Source organism: Aspergillus melleus, assembly GCF_016097325.1.
Source record: "Aspergillus melleus strain CBS 546.65 chromosome Unknown contig6, whole genome shotgun sequence".
NCBI classification, from domain to species: Eukaryota; Fungi; Ascomycota; class Eurotiomycetes; order Eurotiales; family Aspergillaceae; genus Aspergillus; species Aspergillus melleus.
In genome coordinates, this window is record NW_025763375.1 from 2,992,475 (window position 1) to 3,012,482 (window position 20,008).

A 20,008-nucleotide genomic window follows, 5' to 3' on the forward strand; every position below is an offset into this window, starting at 1 on the left:
TAAATGCGAACATTTTTAATTTATTAATAAAATCAATTTGTTATATAATTAATTATTTTAATGCAAAATCAATGTTTATATTTGTTTCACAATTTTAATTTATTTAAATTATATTCTGGGGGCTCGCGTGCAACAAAATAGACTTTATTTAAAATATCATTATTGAATGACTTCGTTCAATTTTTAATTAATCAATTGATTAATTAATTGTTTGATCAAATACACTTTTTTGAAATATATTTTTTTTCAAATTTTACTGCTCGTTCTTCACTGTTAATCGAAGTTGAAATTTTTAAATTATTATTCATAAAAGATTAAATGTTTTATAAACGAACAAAAACATAATATAATGATTATCAATAACAAATAGTAATTTTTATTTATTTTTATTTTATCACATATTTTTTGCAAATCTTTGTTTAAATGATATATATTTTTTTACAATCAACACATTTGCATTTTTAAATATTTTTAAAAAACGTTAATGTACAAAATTGTGTTTCGTGATTCTCCGCGCAAAACTTATATATTGTTTTATTTAAACAAATAATTCTTCTATGTTCATATTGTTGACGTTTAAAACAATATTTTATATGTGCAATCTAATTGTACAAAACAATTGTCCGAATATCGTTGTTTTAAATAATCTTTTTTATAATAATTTTGTTGATGTGTTTGAGATCATCAAATTCGATTATTAAAACAAAAAAAGTTTTAATTTTTATAATCAAAAAAATAAATAAATCAAAAAATCTATTTAATTCTAAAAAATCTCAATTGATTTTATATCTTCTGATTTTTATCGAACAACATGTAAATCATTTATGATTATTTATTTAAATTGCGAAGATTTTAAATTGATTTAATTAAAATATTGTAAATTATTATGTTTTATATAAAATGACACAACATAATTTCATTTGATATATATTTTATTTATTAATTTTGAATTTTGACAATTTCGGCTTTCATAATATTGTATAAAATGAAATTAAAATTGTTTGATTGCAATTGTTTTGTTATAACAAAATAAATCGCAACAAATATTATAAAAAAGATCATTTTTGCAATCTTTTTTTTTACATTTTTATTTTTTTTGAGATTTTCGTTAAAATTCTTTTTTAAATATTTTTTATACATTTACATTTTTCAATTTTACAATTATTTCACAACTTTTATTAAATTCCGAAGCCGTGGCTGAAACGATATTGAAAAAACCATGAAAAAATATCATGTAAATTAAAAAAAATATTAAATAAATTACAAAAATCTAAAATTAATAATTTTAATTTCAAATATTCAATTAAATATTATAAATATTTTATTGAATATTCTGAAAGATTTATTGCATTTTTGTGATTTTATTATTCAGTTAACAATTTTCATTCAAAATGTTAACGTAAACCACAAGCGAGTCGCGAATCTGAGCGAGCCGCGAATTTGTATTCCCATACAATTTGGCACTTTTCAACTTGGAGTATCTCCACCATACCTCTATTCTCAAAAAATATATTAAAGACCTGAAGTATTATATAGGTAAGTAGTATAAAATCTTTTTTATATAATAAAGAAACCTATGGAAGTCTTTAATACATAACCAGCTTTATAATACAGTGTAATTTATAATACCTGGACAATCAGCCTAATAAATAGATTAAAATTTAGTACATTATCGTTAAATAGTGTCATATAATTCTAGTTTTAAATAGTATCTTATACGACATAGAAATGGCTGAGATATCCCGAGTTCAAAAGCGCCATTTTGTATGGGAATACAAATTCGCGGCTCGCTCAGATTCGCGACTCGCTTGTGGTTTACGTTAATAATTTGACATTACATAAATTTGCAATAAATAAATATTTATTCAAAAAATTCGACTACAGACTTGAAAAACTATTTTTTAGTTTGTTTGGTATATAATAGAAATAATTTTGCATCGACATAAAAATTCAATACACAAATAAAAAAATTTTAATTTGATATATCATATATTTGTTATTTTAAAAATCTTTAAAAAAAATAATCACAAAATTTTCATCTCAATCATCTCAAAATCCTTTATAAAAATAGATTCAATCAAAAACAACTGGAATTAATAACAAACTAATGAAATCTGAAGACCATAGCCTTTGTGATGATTGAATAATTTCAAAAACTAGATTCGCATCGAAGTTGTTGTTTTTCAGCTCTGCGGCATCCTTCGCCTCGTCAATCTTCTTCACCTCGCCTCCCCGTGTCCCACAGCATACCACTTGTATCAGGATCGAATCAAAGACTAGTACAACTGGCGAACAACGTATGGGATAGGAATGCTTAGTGACTGATAGAAAACTTTCTGTGTCTCCCAAGAGATAGAAAAATAACTGCCGAAGGATCAATCAGAATAACTGCTGCACGCTAAGCCTCAATAATTTCTAGATTGCTTCGCTACATAACAAAGGCTAGACGCACCAACGGCCAACCTGGCCTGAGAGAAAGTAAAAGTCATGCCGAGAAAGGGGTTGAGAGGGAAGCCAGGCAAGGGTGCATTGGTTCGAGGCTCTCTGTTGGACCCGGAAAAGGTGTTTCACTGCAGACATATTCCCCAGGCCCAGCTTCCAAATTCCAGGAGGGATGCCGTCCGGATTTATCACAGATGTCCCAAATATCCCACATATCCCATGACAGCCAATCCTGGAGAGGCAGGTCATCGTTGAGCAAGGAATCCTGAGGCATTGACTCATTGGGTAAAACCGGCCAATGGGTGTTGAGGAAAAGTGGCAGTTGAGGGTTATGATTGTAAGCTGTCGATATTTCCGAATTTTGAGGCTGGATGTATGGTGCCTGGGTCTGATAATCCGCAGTCTGTTGATCGACCTGTTCGCTTGGGTTGTTCGCTGGTCGTGATACTGCGGCTCGATTCTTGAGAACTCTTGATCGCAACGATTCGTACATTGTAACATTATGGCTCGCCTCCGGTATCTCCCTGCCCATGGTCTTGAGCACTCGGGCGCACTGTTCCAATGCGTGTGCGGCATTTGCAATTGTTTCCGAATTATGGTCGGTCACAGATATACAAAACATGATAGACAGGCCTGCAGTGAACAAGGTTTGGAAATAACTTCGGGTGTATGTGAGTGTCTTTTCATCGAAAAGCGGACAGAATGCCATGATGGTTCCCACCGCATACTGGAGACATAACGAGCAGAGGTCTCGCGGAGGTATGTTGTTTTCTTTTGGCACAAGATCAATTGCTTTGCGTATCAGAATCAGCCTCTCTCGCATTAGAAGGAGATCGTACCAATCCTGGGTCTCGAATAGACTCCTTGGATTGGGAAACGTCGGGGCAGAATGCCGCCAGTCGTCCAGTTCAGATAGTAACTCATCCAAATCTGCGTAAATCTTTCCCCGGACCGTGATCGATTCAATTATCGAGTCTTGGTCGCTACTGCCACTCGAGCTGTCGGAATTCTGCTGGAATCGTGCTTGAATCTTAGATGTAATTTGTCGGAGGCGCAAACAGAGCAGGAAAACTGTTATCTCCGTATGGTCTGTCGAGGCCGAGCTGACAGATGTTGTCCGAAAGAAATCCAGGTCAGTAGTCGACCCGGTAGCCTCGGCGGCCTCAATGTCTTCATCATTGGCATCGGCCGGAAACCCAATCAGAATATCAATATCTGCTATTGCATGCGGCCGGTCCAGTATAATCGAGCTGTATTGTGCAATCATATAGCACTCCCAGAATACCCGTCGCTGTAATTGTTCCTGCAAAAGGTTTAATGTTCTTCTCTCGCTCGGGCGAGGTGGGCGGTGGTAGCCTTGTTCGATGCACATTCGCATACATAAGCTTGTAATGGCCCAGATGGATGTACCTTCGGTTATAGTCAGCTCTCACGTTCATGCCCCCTTGATACGCAGACGTACCAATATGATGATAGATTCCAAATCTGGCGACTAATAATAAATCCTGAATAGACTGCAGCCCCCTGGAAAGCACGGTAGCGTCCATATACTTCATTGCTGTGCGGAAATACCCATAAGGATGGTTTTTGTGCGCACCATTACGGTATAATGGAATAGACCCAATGGCAAGAATCATAAATGTCCGGAAAAGATCGTTGTCGGATAGGTCCAATCTCTCATGTGCGGGTACAGACTCGCGCCCCGTTTCGAAGACCAAGTGATACAGTTGCTGTACGTCACGGCGCAGTAGAAAGGGGTTTTGGACATGGGATCCGATCAAGCTTGCGGTCTCAGTTACGATTACAGATTGTAGATAGGGAATCACTCACTAGTTATTGAACACAGCCAGAGCCTCGTCGGGTGGAGGAAGAGAATTTGGCTGGACTGAAATCTCTGCGACTGCCGATGCATTTGACCATTTATGCAGCATATTGGAGTATCGCTCTCTCCACTCTGGATCTGCGAACAAATAACTCATGAACCTAGAATATATCTGTCAGGCACCTATCGCAATAAAAGATTCGCGAACAGAACTACCTAATACCGACAGGTCCGACTGGATTTACTGGTAATGTCGATTCTCTGGGCTGTGTGTCTTGCGCTTCATAGCCCTTCAGTAGTTCCTGGTTCTTTGCAATCTGCTGCTCTAACTGGTGTACATGCCTGTTTTCGCCTTGAGGACTTTGACAAATTCGTTCAAGTGCATGGATAAAGCTTACTCTCTTGAAATTGGCACGTCTTCATCAGAGACTGCCACAGTGAGGCATTCTATACCAGCTTTCATACAGGGTGTACATTTTGGTCGGATATCATCACACTATCGAGTTACGGTTCATAAGGAGACTCCTCTTTGAATTGGGGCAATAGGGCATTGGGCGAAGAGTAAAAACCTTTGCTTTCTTTGTATAGCAATATTGGCAGGCAGGAAGCCGCACTGGTGCATTGTCACGGATGGACATGGTTTTGTGGCAGTTCTATCAAGATAGTGGCCTCGGGGAGATCATCCCAGATCAAACTTGGTGATGGAAAGCCAGAAGCCTCAGGACGTCAACTGCGGAGAAGGCTGGAGGTGACTCAGCTCTGACTCAGCCCTACCAAAGGCCTCTCCCCACGGGGCCACGGCAACTCCATCTCGCCGCCTCGCGTCCCTTCTTTCTCCATCTTTCATGCTCCATCAAGCCCTTATTGGATCTAATGTAGTAGAATATCGGCTTTGGTCTTGGCCCTCTGCTGCTCGCGCCATTGTCAGAGATGTATGGCCGGAATATAATATATCATGTTGGGAACATCATGTTCACGGTATTCACAGCATGCTGTGGACTGTCACCCAATATCCAATATCGGGTCTCGATCGGCAACGCCCCCGGGGCGAAAGCCTTGAACAAAGACGTGGGCGTCGTGGAGCAGTGGGCGGAGCTCGGCCTAGTCCGACTGCGTATTTAAATCGAGCTAAATTGTGCGCTTATCTCGTCCAAAATCACGATCTATAGTTGGGAGGTCGGGAAGATTGGGACTTGTGACCTAGAGAACGTCCGCACCGTGAACGGAGAGCGTTCTTTCGGAGAGTGCAGTGATGACACAAAAAAGCTCAAAAACGCGCAATTCACGAAGAGCCTTGTCTGGCCGCCCTTGCATAGTTGGAGGGAGACCAATGGGTCCGTCGGAGGTTTTGCGGAGAATGATCGGAAAATCAGCAATTTCACGGGCCTGAGGAAGTACGTTCCATTGAGAATAAGAGCAAAGAGCAGAGAATACAAGACCATTCTCGAAAGTAGTATCCTCAAGCCAAGAAGTGTCTGGGGCGTGCATAACAGATACCCCCCAAAAAGAAAGTCATCGCCACTATATTGACACGACCAACATTCTCTTCCTTCTTATGTGCACAATTGACAGTAATACCATACGTTATATGGCTTTTTTTTCAGTATTCCCTTATTATTGAATAACTATCATACTTCCGAACAACTGATAAGTGAGCCAGGCTACCTTGCGTGAGATTTCCACATGTATAACCTTGTGAATGGAACCCACATTCCAACCAATACCTAAAAGACCTGTTTCTTTCATTCACTACCTTTCTTCAATATGACTCAAACTTTCGACAAAGAAAGGTTCCACTCGGGCTACTTGCCAATGGCAAAGCGAGATGCTTTGAAAGAACCGAAGCTAAAAGTTCATAGATTTTTGTCACTTTGATATATAGATGAACCGGTTTGTGAGAAACACGAATGTGGACTAGCTGCTATGGTGATGTGAGTATTTATTATATTCTGCACTGTGACATGGGTATTGAATATAGTGGAAACTGGGCGATTGAGCATAATATGTCTACCAAGAAAAAGGAAAGGAACAAAAACAGAGAGAAACTTACGGTATTAAAAAAAGAAAACGAAATCAGTGTCGAGTCGGCATTTCGGTTAAGATTGGCAGATATACCTTCTGGTGCTCAGGAATAACAATCCTAATGAATAACCTGAAAATCGAAAAAGAAATGAATTACACTTTAATTTGAAGTATGTAATGGGATGCAGGTAGCCTCGTCTACCGTCTATGTTGACCAACGATGCCCGCCATGAGAACACGCCCAGCTTCCGAGAGTGGCTTTCTCCCATAGAGCGAGTTGTGTCGACTGAGTACATTTGGGTCTCCGACAATTGCCTGATAGAGTATCTTCGCAATTGTCTCGCTGCCTTGAGCTGCAGCACAACCCAGCGCAGTCCGACCAGATTCGTCCTCCACATCAACTAGAGCACCTTTCTGCAGGATCATCCGGACAACAAACTCGTCGCGACTGATGACAGCGAAGATTAATGGCGTCTGGTAGCATAAGGAATCGGCTGAATTGACGTTGGCGCCTCTATCACAAAGTACACGCACCACCTCTTCATGCGCATGCATTGCAGCACACGAAAGGGCTGATACTCCGAGGTCTGAATATGAATTTATATCAGCTCCAATACCAATCAAGTACTGCACAACCCGTGTATAGCCTTTGCAGGCAGCATACTGTAGTGGGGTGAATCCGCGATCGTCCTTGGACTTGGGGTCCGCCCTGTACCTGGTGACAAGAAGGGATACGGCTTTCTTGTGCCCTTGACTGGCTGCCACGGATAGTGGCGTGCGTCCACAATAGCTTTCGGCGTCTGGATGCAACCCGGCTTCGACCAACCCAGGAATAATGTCAGCTAAGCCAAACCAAGCCGCGACATGCATACCTGTAATTCCCTCTGGAGATCTTTGGCTATATTCAGGAAACACAGGCCGATCTTTATCCAGTCTTGCGTTTTTGAGCACTAGCCCTTTGGCGTAATAAGGCCCGCTAGAATTGAGAGTTTGAAGTGCGGCCAAAAAGCAAGGCCCACCACCTAGGAACCGTATAATCTCTTCTTTCAAGGTCCTGTACTCTTTAAAACTAAAGTTGGTCAGATTGACAGGAGTCTGCCGGGGATTCTTACCCCAATTAGGTTGGATATCCGACATGATTTGGGTAGCTGTCTGCGCTTTCAGTCCAGCCTCTCTCGCATGATGCCCCCAGTAGCAAGACGCGTACTCATGGAACGAGTTTGTTAACAGTCTAGTCTCAAACTCTCCGTCGGACTGAGCCATTCCACGTTCAAAGATGCCGTATTTCATGTACGCGATACATGCCCTGGCAAGATCCGTTTGGGTATTTGCCATCGCATCAGGCAGTTTTTGGGCAAGATAACGCAGCGACCTGTTGCCAATAGGCTCAAAAATGCCTGTGAATTCATCAAGTACCAATAGTTCGTCTGAAACCTTGTGCATTAAAGCGGGATCTGGTACATCAACCAATTGCCTCTCCTGAGAATTTGGGACAATTGAAACAGCATGCTGGAGCTCCCAGGCTGACAATTTTCTTTTGGCACAATGAGTCCAAACCAGCATCCGCTGGAGTAAAAAATCATTGTCTATTTTTTGTACAGCGTTCATTGTTCTTAGAAGTTCTTGTTCACAGAAGACGACTGTTCAAATATGGATTGGACTCCTAGACAAAGAAGCTGGCTTATCGTGTCGTCTTCCAAAGGAATCCCCGTGAGCAGCTTTGGCAAGAGACTAGAAGCTGCGCATGGGAAAGTGGACATTATGCATTCTTTGAATGGGAGTTTAAGTGCTATTTATATTCCCAACCGCATTAACTGAACAGGATATCTCCGTTAAAACATGCGCTCTCTATACATTTTATGGTGTATGTGCTTTCTTTGATAATCAAATCGTTTGAATAATCTATCCGGGATAAAGATCTAATAATCAGTATGTACAGTGTCTGTCAACAATGGAGATGGCTCGTCCATTGTAGATATAACATCAGATAACTGGTGCACTCAAGAATAGACCGTTACCATAGAGCTTAATACAGAACCGGGCCGAAACTAACTTGCCGGTCAATTCTATGAGACCCTCTGATTGGAAATGCGCCGATTCTAGACGTATACACATGCTCATTTTTTGTACTGGGGAAACAGATTTTATCATTTCCCGTAGCCTAGGATGCTTATCTAGAAGACGGCGGATTTGAAAAGTCTATCCTAAAATATGGAGGCATAGGTGATAGTATTTGTGCATACTTGTGTTTTATTGATAGAGAATTACAATGTGAATCTGTGAGATCATGTTATAGATTTGGAATTTTTAGCTTGCTCTCATCATCTTGCATACTCTGCGTCTATGGTATAAAGAGTCATCTAATTAATGAAAGGCCTGGTTACTATACCGGCCAAGGAATAAAGAGAACCATGAATATTCGCAAATACTTGTTGCTTCTCGCGACCTAATAATGTAGATGCCCTCAGAGAAATACCCAATCAGTGCTGGTTTACTTGAGGCTTCTACCTTCTGGCAGTCTCTAATACTTAGCGACCCGAGGGATGGAATATTTGGCCTCCTCGAGATGCTTTGCAACGTTTACGTCTTAGTTAGCGGAGATGTTGAACTGGTAGTTAGCGCTCCCTCGGTCACGAAAGTTGGTCTTTGTGAATCCCAGGGGTTATCATTCTGCTTACAATATTGAATAATGCATCGGGGAGCTTCCGCTGTGTAAAAGCGAATTCTGCCGTTCTTAGTCGTGGAAGGAGATTGAAATGTTTTATTAGTTAGCTGCCAAATAACTTTGATGTTGATGATGTTGTTCGTCGTTTATTAGCCGCCTTGGCTTAAAGAGCAAAGACAACAAAAGTATTTACAGAGACTAGTGGTGCGAGTATCAAAGGCAGCAACTCAGCCAAAAAGCATATGTATATTCCCCGCCCGTTGTTCCAAGATATTTCAGTCCTTAGTCGGGCTTCGGCGGACTAAACCATTTACACATAGGCAAATACTTGAAAGATTCAATGAGCCTTGATGAGGCATGTTCATCGACGCTGTTCATTGACGAACTTGTGCACCCAGTATTCCAGAAAGGTCTTTTCCAGCTACCCCATCAGTCTACGCTTTTTCGTTGATTCTCTTTTTTAGTTTGCTTTTTTCCCTCTCATTTAATTCTCGTTGATTTGCTCATGTATCCTGCATACTTCACCAGCTAAAGCAAGCTTTCTTCAGCTATAATGAAAAGTCTCTAGCCTTCCAAAGATTTAGCACGGTCCTCCCTGTCTTGCTCCAAGTTCTTCTCCAGAAATTCAATCAATTTGGGAAGAAACCCGTCAACCTGTTTACTGATGTCAAGGCTGGCGTCCACATAGATGGAATAAACACGATAGAGTTCATCCCGGGATAAGTCGGGCTTTTGCCGGCAGATCTGGAACCTCTTGCTCTTCAAGAGACCGATAATTGTTTCGAGGTATTCCACGCAGCGTAGATTGGGGTTCAGAGAGCCCATGTACAAGAAGACTTCATCTTTCTGGGTTGCAGTAGGAACGGAAGACATTTTGGTAAATGTGATCTGGAGCTTACAGTCGATCGTGGATGCGTCTGTTGCTTGCTCTGTTGTTCAGCTTGATGAGAGAAGACGTACAAGTTGGAGAGGATACTATTCTGTCTCATAAATGGCCATCAAGAAACTATATATGGTTTATGCCATATATGACTTAGCGGTTATATCCACTATATGCCGGGATAGTCTCTTGTGCCTAGCGGAATCTTCCATGAAGGAAGTAATGTACTAGCGTTTCTTTGTTCATACTACGGGCCCCGCCCCTCGACGTTGGTCAGCTTGAATAATTGAATCGCCTGCCGCTTAAATAAAGAATCTTTTTCATTCAGATCAGCCAACACAATGCAAAATCCAGTCGTAGTAAGCATAACATCGGCTTTTTCTAATCTACCTTCTTCCTCTGTAGCTTTCACTTGCTTCGCACCTGACCAAATGAACTTTCTCATAAATATGGTAGGACACGATAAATTAGCTAGGCGACACGGTTCAAAATCTAACCGATCTCGCGCCCAGGACACGCCCTGCTGCAGAGTATACTCAAACCGCACCAACGCCCCCGGGTATGGCCAGAGATAGGAACACATGTAAGTATGCCAGAGTTTTACGATCCCGTAGACTGACACCTTTAGAGCAAAGCCCTGCTCAAAAATAGTATGCATGATCTAGTAAAGAAAAAAGAAACCGTCTTCTAATATGGGGTTCGTTAATTTGTCCAACGGTCAGTGAATTAGCTACCGAGTTGAAACAGTTCCCAAAGTCTATCGCGTTTCCCCAGCGATAACCTTCACCATTGAAGATGGAAATCCTAGATTCAATTTGTTTTTATCGATAAGATGACCCTGCCATATTATTGCAATTTAAATACTAGAAGCCGGGAGAGGTACCCACTTTATTCTCTCGCACGAGAACGAGATATTCAGGCTGAGATCCCGTCCAAATACCGAACAACACAATCTTCTGCGGCAAAGACGGAGTAATAAACGGGGTGAAACGGATGAACCGGATGGAGATTCGGCGATCCCACTAACTGACTCTGCCTAGGCAATAAAAAGCTCAGCAGGCCCATTTAGTGAAATTTTCCGTTTTCGGATCCATGGTTTCCTAGGGTTCGCCATTCGGGATCTACGCCACACCAAACTACCGGCGATTAAACCGAATTGATTTGAAAACCCCGGGAGATCGGCTGCCATGATTCAAAATCTCTATAGAATTTGTGGCTTTTGGCTTGGTGATATTTGCCATGGTTCCTGACTTTGCTTGCGATAAGTAGCCATCCGCTATGGTTCGTAGGCTTGACAAAGTAGGGTGGCGCCGAATCATCCTCGGCTTCGGACCATCGTATGTGAAGCCCAGCGCCAATTTTCCCAATCTTTGTCCACGGCACTAATATGATTATAGATGGTTTGTGATGACGATGGGCACCGGGGTTGTGGCCATTCTCCTCTCCGTGATCCCATTCCAGGCGAGATGGCTCTACTATCTCTCCATCATCGTCTTTTTGTTAAATGTGGTGCTGTTTGTTTTGGCTTCTCTGCTGACCGTCCTGCGATATGCGATGTATCCCCGGGCTTGGGCGTTAATGATGCATAACCCCGTGGACCTGTTGTATCTGGCTACTTTGCCGATAGGCTTCGCGACGTTGATTGAGATGTGGGTTTTCATATGCGTTCCGGCTTGGGGATACTGGGCGACAATTCTGGCTTGGGTGCTCTGGATGATTGATACAGCTGTGTCAGTCGTGACGACTCTTTTTGTGACATTTCAATTGTAATGAACTTTCTCCGCAAAGCTCCCTCTCCTTATCCATTACTAATACTATACAGAATCTGTCAGCCACACACAGACTCCCTTGATAAGATCACCGCGGTCCAGATCATCCCCATAGCCGCCACAATTGTCGCCGCGGGAGTTGGTGCCGAGATCTCTGGTGATCTCTCGAGTATCACGCATACGCGAGGCACAATAATAACATCATATGTACTTTGGAGTCTTGGAATGTCGATGGCTTTAATGATCCTTGCAATATACTACCATCGATTAATATTGCATCAGTTACCCCCAAAGGAGTTGACGATGAGTTGTTTCTTGACCCTTGGGCCTGTTGGCTTCGGAGGCTTTGGGTAGGTTATTCCTCAGACCCCCAGCAGACCATCAAACCTCGCTAAAGTATAACAAGTATCATGTACTTGGGAAAGGTGTCCCTAACCGCCTTTGATGCGACCAACTCCTTCTATCCCCTGGCCGGTGAAATCTCTTACGTTATGGGCCTGATTGTAGCTTTGGGTCTGTGGGGTTTCGGCCTCCTGTGGTTGGTAATTGCGTTTGCGACAATTCTCAAGTCTTATCCTATTCCGTTCAACATGAGTTGGTGGGCGACGACATTTCCATTTGGTGTGTTCTGCATCAATACGATTCAGATTGGCAAAGAGCTTGAGTCGATGTTCTTCAAGGTGCTTGGGACGGTAGGTGGTCCTATGCTTCTGAATCGTAATATTAATTACTGAGATCCAAACTTGACTTGCGATAGGTACTGAGTGTCATTGTGGTATGTTTTTGGATGGTCACATTCGCGGGCACTATTCGTGAGGTTTGGCATGGGCATGTGTTCCATGTCCCGTATTTGGATGAGCTGCTCTTAGAGGATAGAAATAGCGATAGACTTGAGGAATGAGGTGAGCACTAGTTAGACAAACGGATTAATAGATGTCGTGGCTCTAGACCCAAGTGATAAAAGACGTGTACCAGGCAACCCCCTTGCATAAGATCAATCATTGACTTCGTCTGAGCTGCTACTGGTTGGGGCGATTTTATCACCTTTTCTATGTGAGTACTTGAAGTTCTAAGTCGCTGGGGCTTCGAAAGTTCGGGATCTAATCTCGGTGGCGTCGATTCACTCCCCAAATGCACCCTCTTCTGGGCTCAGGTTATCTGTAACCGCGTTGTGATTCAAGGTCGTCCCCCCAGGTTGCGAACACTATCAGGAGCAGAAGATCCCGAAGGGTTTGCATACAGCTCCATTTCGACTTTTCACTGAGAATATATTAGGGTCTCGGCCGCAAAGCAATTCCCACTCTTGAGGAAACCGCTTGTTCAAAATACCTGTGGCTTCGACGGCGCGCTTGCTCTATGCATAGAGCCTTCGCAGCATCAAAGGTGGATAAACTGGCGTGGCTTTCAAATCTATACTGGGCCCCAACTTCAACATTGCCAAGATAAATTCCGGGGCGCAATCAATCAGACCTAATGTTGGGGGATGTATGAACGGGAGGTGGTTTTGAAACCCATCGAAATATCCCGATATGAACCGACTCATTGCGTGACGAGAGGGCAGCACGAACTGTGGAATCACTACGCGGAACTTGTCGATCTTATACAGAAGTAGTGCATACTGAGATTGCGTAACATTGCATTGCGGGAGGTGGTCCCTCATGACAGCATAAGTGACTTCTAGAGATTAGCATGTTCTCTATTTGGTTTATGGAACCTAAGGGAGATGGTAGACATAGTCGGTTCCTCTTCCATTGCGTCGAGTGTCGTGTCGCTGGCCCTGGAATGCGGCGCGGGCGTAAGCTGTTGGGATGTTCTGCGCACATAACCGTCAAGCTGTCGTAATTCTGGACTTGTCACCTGTAGAAACGGCAGAGAAGACTGGTCTTTTGTTAAAGCCGTCGACTGCTGATCGTTTCGGTCTTCCGGTATGGCAAACATGCTCTAGTCCGAACTGAGACCCATGGTATCCACGAAATTCGTAAATCCCTGGACAGGGCCAATGGAATAGCCCTCTAACATCTGATCTGTTAGGTAGTTACCGGCGCTGGTAGTGCTGGTAGTGCTGGGTAATGAACTTGACAAAGTCGGGGGCATGACTTGACCTTGGGGGGAGGCAGTTCGGTTCCTGGCGATTTTCGAACATGCTGCGCTGAACTCTGAACACCGCTGGTACACGATGGCCGTAAAGTTGATTCTGTATGTGATGTTCTACTATTGTCTATCACAAACAAACCCACTTGCAATGAAGTGCTTTTTTTCAGTGGGCAGCATAGGGAATATCTTGCCTGTTCGAGTGCCTGAGACGCCGATAACGTGTGAGAAGATCCCGTCCAGTGACTGGATGACCACATGGGTACGTGAAAGGTCTTCCTCCAGTATCTTCAGAAATTTTTGGCTCTTCAATCAAGTGTTCTTCCCCAAAATTGGGCCCGGTAAGGGTAGTGGTGGGGGATAAGTCATACGTGTCCGTGCGTATCTGTAGAGGTGCTCGATGTAGGAATATGCTCGAGAGCAAACGGAGCACCGAAGGGGGTGAGATTGCTGAGTTGACATGGTGTCAGGGCTTTCTGCCTTCCCACGAGACTCGAGAGAGTACAGTCTACCTCCTACCGTGAATTAACCCATGACGATGTGGGGGTGAGGGTTGGTTTGTTTAATCATCAGAACTCGGATTAGTTACCAATCTATACCCCTACACCAGTCGTACTACGTTTTGGTAGTAAAGGCAATGCCCAGAAGATTCGTAGAGCTTGTCTCTATGGCCATCGTTTATTTTCCCCCGTGGAAGCAGGTCTTTCCACCCCGGGCTGAGTGGAGAATGCGACAGTAGGCTTTTATTCGCCTGGATACCAACAATCCGCCCCGCATGCAACACGAGCAAATGTCACCAAGGACCCTAGTCCATGACCACATTGTTCACTTTCTAGCTATCAGCTATTTATTACTCATGGCAAGCTCACGTGGCCTCCTGTGTCGATATAAGAGGGGCTTGTGCCTCTCCAAACATCAAGCCATCATACCGCCAATCCCAGCCCACCTTAAATTCCCTCATTATTATTGATTGCACCACAGTGTTGAATACAGCCCACCAATCCAAGATGGCCGATGATACCTACAACGCCGTGCAGACCTTTTACGGCAATATCGCTAAAAAGACCAATCTTGCCCAGCAGCACGAGCAGGAAGAGAACATTGCCAGGGCGTTTGGCTACAGCGCAGAAGATCTCAGCTCGCTGCCAGAGAAGACCAACCTCGGGCTGAGTTGTGGTAATCCGGTGGGATTTGCGAATGTGAAAGAGGTCTGTTTTGTCGAAATTGCTTTCGCGACCGTGAGAAAGTCCAAAGACCTAACATCCTACTAGGGCGAGACTGTTCTCGACCTCGGCAGTGGCAGTGGTATTGATGTCCTCCCGGCAGCTCGTCAAGTTGGGGAGAGTGGTCAGGCGATCGGCGTCGATATGACCAAAGTATCATTTTCTTGAGCCCTTTGTCTCTTGCGACCAGCACTGACAATGTACCCAGAGCATGATCGAACTATCCGAGAAAAATGCCCAGAAGGCAAAACTTTCCAACACCAGGTTCATTGAAGCGACTATCAACACCATCCCGCTGCCAGACGCAAGCGTCGACTGTATCATCAGTAACTGTGTTATCAATCTTGTCCGGGCTAGCGACAAGGCGACCGTCTTCCAAGAGATTGCTCGCTTGCTGAAGCCTGGTGGAAGAGTCTCAATCAGTGACATTTTGGCTAGAAAGCCACTCCCCGATAATATTACTAAAAACATGGCGCTCTTTGTTGGTTGTGTTGCGGGTGCCAGTCAGATCGAGGAGTATGAGGATTACCTCAAGGCAGGCTGGATTCGGAGGTATGTACATACTTACACCATTGTGAAAAGAGTCTTGTGTACTAAATCGCTGGTAGGTGTGCTCATTGTTGATGCAAAGTCGGATCTTAACCTCTACAAGGGGTCTTCCCATTTGCCTCAAATCTCGTGTTGTGGTGGTAGTGGGAGCAAGGAAACTACAAGTGAGATTGCAGAGATGGATTTCAATGAGTGGGTTGGTGAGTGATTGTCTTCCGTCGCGGATTATGTGCGCTGTTGACCGATTTTCAGGTTCTTTTCAGATATATGCTATCAAGGCTTAGGTGGCCTGATTGTATGACTGCTCCGTAGGAGATGGATGTTTCCAAAGTATGTTGTGATGGGAACGTGGCAAGTTGTTGCAGGATGTGGTTTGGACAAGCCCACTTGATCCCTGTGGCCGCGGGAGATATGCACTAGAATAAGCCCTTACTAAGTAAGGGTTGACCCTTTTTAGTGCAGTGGCAAAATTCAACAATCCCTTTCGTGATAGGTTTCCACAAGCCGTATGCTGCCGTTCAAAATGTCCAATATGACACCAGTAGTTTCCATGATCGTTCACCTGATAGCTTCCAAAAGTGCATATTCCACCCATATAGTTGGAGCATGACTGATCCCATAGTTCCAACCGCACTTCCTGTGCGTCTGGGGAGCTTGTCATGGGCTTAACGGGGTTAAAGAATCATTTAATATATGATATTTACTCTTTACATAGTTCAATTTTCACATCGAGATAGCTCACCAGTGGATCAACCCTTGATTATTAGTATTGCTTCAATGTTGAACGTGGAAGAAGTCTGTCTCATAACCATAAGTTCCTGGAGAAAATATTTCTAGTAAATCAGTGAAATCCTGCAAATTTCCGGCTTCCGCGGTGCCATCCAATCAGCGTCGACTAGTGACATTCTCGCCAAGCCTCGGCGTCTGCTGGCTTCGATCTACAAATAAGCAGGGATCAGTTCGCGAGGTACCAAATTCATACAATGCCATGACCGGATACCCATACATGTCTTTCAAAATCCCCTCGATGGTAGCTCGATTTAGACTTCTTTTAGCAGTCACGCCCAATCCCGCCTTTCGCTCGGCACTGCATTTCTCGCGTTGCGGTTACGCCACAATGGCCCATTCCGCTGCCACCCAGCTGGGGCCAACTGTTCGTGAACCTGCTAATGGGCAAGAGACCATGGTCAATCTTGAACATTCTTCTCTAGCCATATGCGAGAATGAAGACAATGCAAATATTCGCCAGAAATACCGACCCTTCATTCTCAAGAATAATGTGGCCGAGGACTGGGTCAGTACCCTGGAATTGACAAGCGCCCTGAACATGGCGGCCAAGGAACTCCAGACGTCGGGTAGCAGGTTGAAAGTCCTTGTCCTGTACGGCAGTCTCCGTCGGAGGTCCTACTCTCGCCTGGTGGCGCTGGAAGCCAGTAGAGTTCTCTTCCGTCTAGGGTGCGATGTCCGCGTGTTCAATCCTGAGGGATTACCGGTGAAGAACGATACCGAGCATGATCATCCTAAAGTGCAAGAGCTCCGGGAGCTGAGTAGATGGAGCGATGGCCACGTTTGGGTTTCGCCCGAACAGCATGGCAATCTGGTGAGTATTCTGCTCCGCCTATCCTTAGATTTTCCTATTACTGACAATGTTTAGACGGCCGTGTTCAAAAATCAGATCGACTGGATCCCGCTTAGCACTGGTAGTGTTCGTCCCACGCAAGGTCGGACCCTTGCCATTGCTCAAGTGTGCGGTGGATCGCAGTCCTTTAACGCTGTCAATTCCCTGCGTATTCTCGGCCGGTGGATGCGCATGTTTACTATCCCGAATCAATCGTCCATTCCACAAGCCTATACCCATCTCCCTGACGAGGGCCAACCAGGCGACCAGAGGCTTAAGCCTAGTGGTAATCGAGACCGGCTCGTGGATTGCATGGAGGAGTTTGTGAAATATACTATCATCATGCGTCCTCACCTAGAGCTTTTTGGCGATCGGTTCAGTGAGCGGGAGGAGGAGAGGGTGAAAGAGGAGAAGCTAAGGGTAGCGAGAGCAAACGCAGATTCCGTGCAGTAAGTAGGGTGGGTTATCTCCATAATGTGCGGCATTGAAGTGGTCCAGACTCCAGTATATAGACTTTATCCAAGGTATAGACTTGTTATAATAGTCCCCCTCGGCAGTTTCAATTAATCTTTGCAATTATTAAACGTGTATCGATAGAGATACTTGCACTGGTAGTAAACATGTCTGTTCAGGCGCTCAGAAACACCAACAGTCTTAGCAAATCTTTTCACCTCTCTCTCTCTATGGTATAGTGTACCTGCGCTGTTATTCGCGAGAGCGACATGTCCACATTACAAACCAATTGACGGGCTGATAAGATGGCGGCGCATTTACTTAGGCTTCTAAGATGTTGTTCTCAAGCGCTCCCTAGTACTCGTGGCATTCACAGATATCTTTGTTATTGAATAAAAGAACAGAATATGCAGAGGCTAAGCAGCATTTCAAACCCGACAAACAAGGTTAGCTAGACAGCTGAAGCTCGGTAATGAGTTTCTCAACGCGAGAACGGATCTTGTTGCGTATTGGACGGACAGCATCAAGGCCTTGCCCGGCAGGGTCGTCAAGTTGCCAGTCGAAGTAGCGTTTGCCGGAGAAGAAGGGACAGGCGTCTCCGCACCCCATAGTGATTACAACATCGCTAGCTTGAACAGCATCGGGACTAAGGATCTTAGGTTTCTGGTTGGTAATGTCGATACCTTCTTCCCGCATGGCTTCGACGACAATCGGAATAACGGAGGTGGCCGGGGCTGAGCCAGCGGAGCGAACCTCAATAGCGTCGCCAGCAAGATGCGTGAGGTAGGCAGCGGCCATTTGGGAGCGACCGGCGTTGTGGATGCAGACGAACAACACGCTGGGCTTGTCAGCCATGATCACTATCAATGGTTGGTTAGGTGGTTGTTGTGGAGCGGCTGGTGAGACGTGAACGGATGAATGATGCTGGTGTTTTTACAACCATCAAAGAATGCAGGGAGGGGGTCTGTAAGAGTCTCAATTAGCGACCATCCAGCTAGCTTATTTCATAAGATTCATTCTCACTGACCGTGCTTGAGAACGCTGCTCTAACAGTAATAGATACTATTTTGGGTTCCTTCAGTGATACTGGCGTTCCCAGATTCATAAGTATAAGATTCTAAGTCGGCTAGACACGAACTAGGGCCCAGCCTTGAATGTCACTCCTGTGCTCTGATTGGTCGTGGGGGGGAAGTCTACTACATGTTCCCAGCCCAAGCGATAAAAAGGTTCTTGGCGCTGATGATCCCCGATGAACATTATGCCGCAGAAAATGCCCTAGAAGATACTAGTGAGCTAAGACTATTACGGTTAACTAACAGCCAAGAGCGATTTGGTGCGTACTGTGTAAGCTGCAAAGTCTCCTCCGGGTCGGCCAGGCATGGCCTATTCGACCAATCGGGGATTGTCAGTGGCATCCTAGGGCACCGCCCTCTCATACCAATCAATTTCACCCCTCCTTTCCCACTCTTTGTACTTGGCTAATACCTTGTCACTTTTCAGAAGTGACGTTAATATACTGCTCCGTGAGTTCGTTCGTGTGTGTACCTGAGGATCGCAACCCAAGTCAAGTGCCTCAGTACATGGACCATCGCCTATCCATCGATGGATGATAACAGAAAACGAATTTCTGCGATAAGTTCGGGGAATAGGAAAAATCTCCTCCGTCCACATTGACGATAACATTCCTAGGCCTAAGTGGCTTACAACTTATCATTCTGGCCCTCGGTTGGATAGCCCCTCTGCTTTTGTCAGTAATAGGGATGGTCCATGCCGCCCACAGTTCGTTTTTCCCTTAGGCTGCAGCGTGCACATCAGAAGAAAAGGTTCCATCATGGCAAGTACATAGGGTAGAATATCCATCTAGAAAACGGAGTCGATGAAATAAAAGATCATCAAAAGTAGCGTCTAGTGTCCCTAATATGGAAACCCAGGTTTCCGCTACCTCTCCTCAATGACTAGATGGATATGAAGATAACTGCACCTATACTGTAAGATATAAAATTATTTCGGCTTGGTCACCAGCTGTTGTACTCCATTAGAGCGACAAATATTTAAAGGGTTTTGCCGCGGATGGTTTTACCGAACATGATATATATATAATCTGGGCTTAACAAAAGCCACCTGTGCCCTAAGCAGCATTTCATAACACGGGAGACAGAGACATATTGATTCTATTCGTCCCCATTCCATCTATTTACCCATTTAGTTTCAATCAGTGTTCGTATAATTCCGTGCCCTGTCGCGAAATATGGGTTGGGCAACGAAGCCGCGGGACGGATACCATTACCGACACTTGGCGGCACGGGGATCGGCAGTTGCCAATGGGCCGTGCCGAAACTATACGGCTTCAGCCCAACTCCCGTCGTCGTAACGCGGTCAGTGCCAGTAGTATAGTCCTGACAAAAGCAATGATCCCGAGAAACTTCCTATGGGAAATATGATTGGGGCCTACTTCCAACTGCAATATCACATTC

The 20,008-nt window shown here is 44.3% G+C and overlaps 6 protein-coding genes across 6 annotated transcripts; 3 read left to right on the plus strand and 3 right to left on the minus strand.

Moving 5' to 3' along the window:
• Positions 1-6,484: 6,484 nt before the first annotated feature.
• Positions 6,485-7,729, minus strand: LDX57_010786 (ankyrin repeat domain-containing protein; the record flags this gene model as incomplete). Its single annotated transcript, XM_046092532.1, has 2 exons — positions 6,485-7,347; positions 7,399-7,729. 2 exons carry the CDS (start codon positions 7,727-7,729, stop codon positions 6,485-6,487), a joined length of 1,194 nt encoding a protein of 397 aa, XP_045948510.1.
• Positions 7,730-9,515: 1,786 nt separating this feature from the next.
• LDX57_010787 (uncharacterized protein) lies at positions 9,516-9,824 on the minus strand (the record flags this gene model as incomplete). The annotated part of the gene is made up of 1 exon (XM_046092533.1): positions 9,516-9,824. One exon carries the CDS (start codon positions 9,822-9,824, stop codon positions 9,516-9,518), a length of 309 nt encoding a protein of 102 aa, XP_045948511.1.
• Positions 9,825-11,109: 1,285 nt separating this feature from the next.
• On the plus strand, positions 11,110-12,501 carry LDX57_010788 (TDT family transporter; the record flags this gene model as incomplete). The annotated part of the gene is made up of 5 exons (XM_046092534.1): positions 11,110-11,168; positions 11,229-11,597; positions 11,654-11,950; positions 12,007-12,292; positions 12,358-12,501. 5 exons carry the CDS (start codon positions 11,110-11,112, stop codon positions 12,499-12,501), a joined length of 1,155 nt encoding a protein of 384 aa, XP_045948512.1.
• A 2,197-nt stretch (positions 12,502-14,698) lies between these two features.
• LDX57_010789 (uncharacterized protein) lies at positions 14,699-15,747 on the plus strand (the record flags this gene model as incomplete). Its single annotated transcript, XM_046092535.1, has 5 exons — positions 14,699-14,899; positions 14,963-15,067; positions 15,123-15,466; positions 15,497-15,663; positions 15,716-15,747. The coding sequence occupies 5 exons, from the start codon at positions 14,699-14,701 to the stop codon at positions 15,745-15,747; spliced, it is 849 nt and encodes a 282-aa protein (XP_045948513.1).
• An 833-nt stretch (positions 15,748-16,580) lies between these two features.
• LDX57_010790 (uncharacterized protein) lies at positions 16,581-17,612 on the plus strand (the record flags this gene model as incomplete). The annotated part of the gene is made up of 2 exons (XM_046092536.1): positions 16,581-17,063; positions 17,118-17,612. The coding sequence occupies 2 exons, from the start codon at positions 16,581-16,583 to the stop codon at positions 17,532-17,534; spliced, it is 900 nt and encodes a 299-aa protein (XP_045948514.1). The 3' UTR covers positions 17,535-17,612.
• Positions 17,613-17,981: 369 nt separating this feature from the next.
• On the minus strand, positions 17,982-18,389 carry LDX57_010791 (arsenate reductase ArsC; the record flags this gene model as incomplete). Its single annotated transcript, XM_046092537.1, has 1 exon — positions 17,982-18,389. The coding sequence occupies one exon, from the start codon at positions 18,387-18,389 to the stop codon at positions 17,982-17,984; it is 408 nt and encodes a 135-aa protein (XP_045948515.1).
• Positions 18,390-20,008: the final 1,619 nt, after the last annotated feature.